Source organism: Procambarus clarkii, chromosome 13 (genome assembly GCF_040958095.1).
Source record: "Procambarus clarkii isolate CNS0578487 chromosome 13, FALCON_Pclarkii_2.0, whole genome shotgun sequence".
Lineage (NCBI taxonomy): Eukaryota > Metazoa > Arthropoda > Malacostraca > Decapoda > Cambaridae > Procambarus > Procambarus clarkii.
The window spans coordinates 28,233,290-28,234,864 of NC_091162.1; the positions used below are offsets into that span (position 1 = coordinate 28,233,290).

Sequence of the window (1,575 nt, forward strand, 5' to 3'; positions counted from 1 at the left end):
GTACCCCTGGACACGTCAGTGTAACACAGTGTACCCCTGGACACGTCAGTGTAACACAGTGTACCCCTGGACACGTCAGTGTAACACAGTGTACCCCTGGACACGTCAGTGTAACACAGTGTACCCCTGGACACGTCAGTGTAACACAGTGTACCCCTGGACACGTCAGTGTAACACAGTGTACCCCTGGACACGTCAGTGTAACACAGTGTACCCCTGGACACGTCAGTGTAACACAGTGTACCCCTGGACACGTCAGTGTAACACAGTGTACCCCTGGACACGTCAGTGTAACACAGTGTACCCCTGGACACGTCAGTGTAACACAGTGTACCCCTGGACACGTCAGTGTAACACAGTGTACCCCTGGACACGTCAGTGTAACACAGTGTACCCCTGGACACGTCAGTGTAACACAGTGTACCCCTGGACACGTCAGTGTAACACAGTGTACCCCTGGACACGTCAGTGTAACACAGTGTACCCCTGGACACGTCAGTGTAACACAGTGTACCCCTGGACACGTCAGTGTAACACAGTGTACCCCTGGACACGTCAGTGTAACACAGTGTACCCCTGGACACGTCAGTGTAACACAGTGTACCCCTGGACACGTCAGTGTAACACAGTGTACCCCTGGACACGTCAGTGTAACACAGTGTACCCCTGGACACGTCAGTGTAACACAGTGTACCCCTGGACACGTCAGTGTAACACAGTGTACCCCTGGACACGTCAGTGTAACACAGTGTACCCCTGGACACGTCAGTGTAACACAGTGTACCCCTGGACACGTCAGTGTAACACAGTGTACCCCTGGACACGTCAGTGTAACACAGTGTACCCCTGGACACGTCAGTGTAACACAGTGTACCCCTGGACACGTCAGTGTAACACAGTGTACCCCTGGACACGTCAGTGTAACACAGTGTACCCCTGGACACGTCACACTGCTGACGTAACGTCGAATAATGCAACTGGAAAGATTAAGTGATGCAGTCTTCACCCGCCAGATGGTAGAAGATATTTGTGTAGAAGAGAAAATATCCAAAAGAAAATTAATAATAACCACAATTCTGGTGTTTAATGACATGTGTATTTAGAGAAAACTTTCTCCTAAAATATACAAAATATACTAATCTATATAAATAAAAAATGTAAATATTAGTTTTAATGTAAACGTAAATGTTCAGTAACGCACATGTGTTGCTGAGTCACAGCAACGTGTGCTCAAGTACACCTAGTATGTATATATATATATATATATATATATATATATATATATATATATATATATATATATATATATATATATATATATATATATATATATATTTGCTGCTGAAGCAGACACGACTTTCCATACAGAGAAGGAATAATTTAAACAGGGAGATTGAAGAAATCGAACAGAGACTGAAGCAGTCCTATCAGACTGAAGAAAGGCAACTAGAACAGAAAGCATTTCAAGAAATAAAGAAAAACCCAAAATATTTCTTCACAAGTGCTAAATCAAGAGCAAAAACCACTGCCAGTAGTGGACATATTCGTATTAGTGAAGGTTCATACACTGAGGAT

The 1,575-nt window shown here is 44.1% G+C and overlaps 1 protein-coding gene across 1 annotated transcript in view; it reads left to right on the forward strand.

Moving 5' to 3' along the window:
* Nucleotides 1-962, forward strand: part of LOC123757322 (uncharacterized) — a 2,005-nt gene extending 1,043 nt beyond the window's left edge. The window contains exon 2 of the mRNA XM_069324070.1: nucleotides 1-962. This exon is cut by the window's left edge and continues 805 nt beyond it. Within this exon, the coding sequence (XP_069180171.1) occupies nucleotides 1-962 (962 nt within the window).
* Nucleotides 963-1,575: the final 613 nt, after the last annotated feature.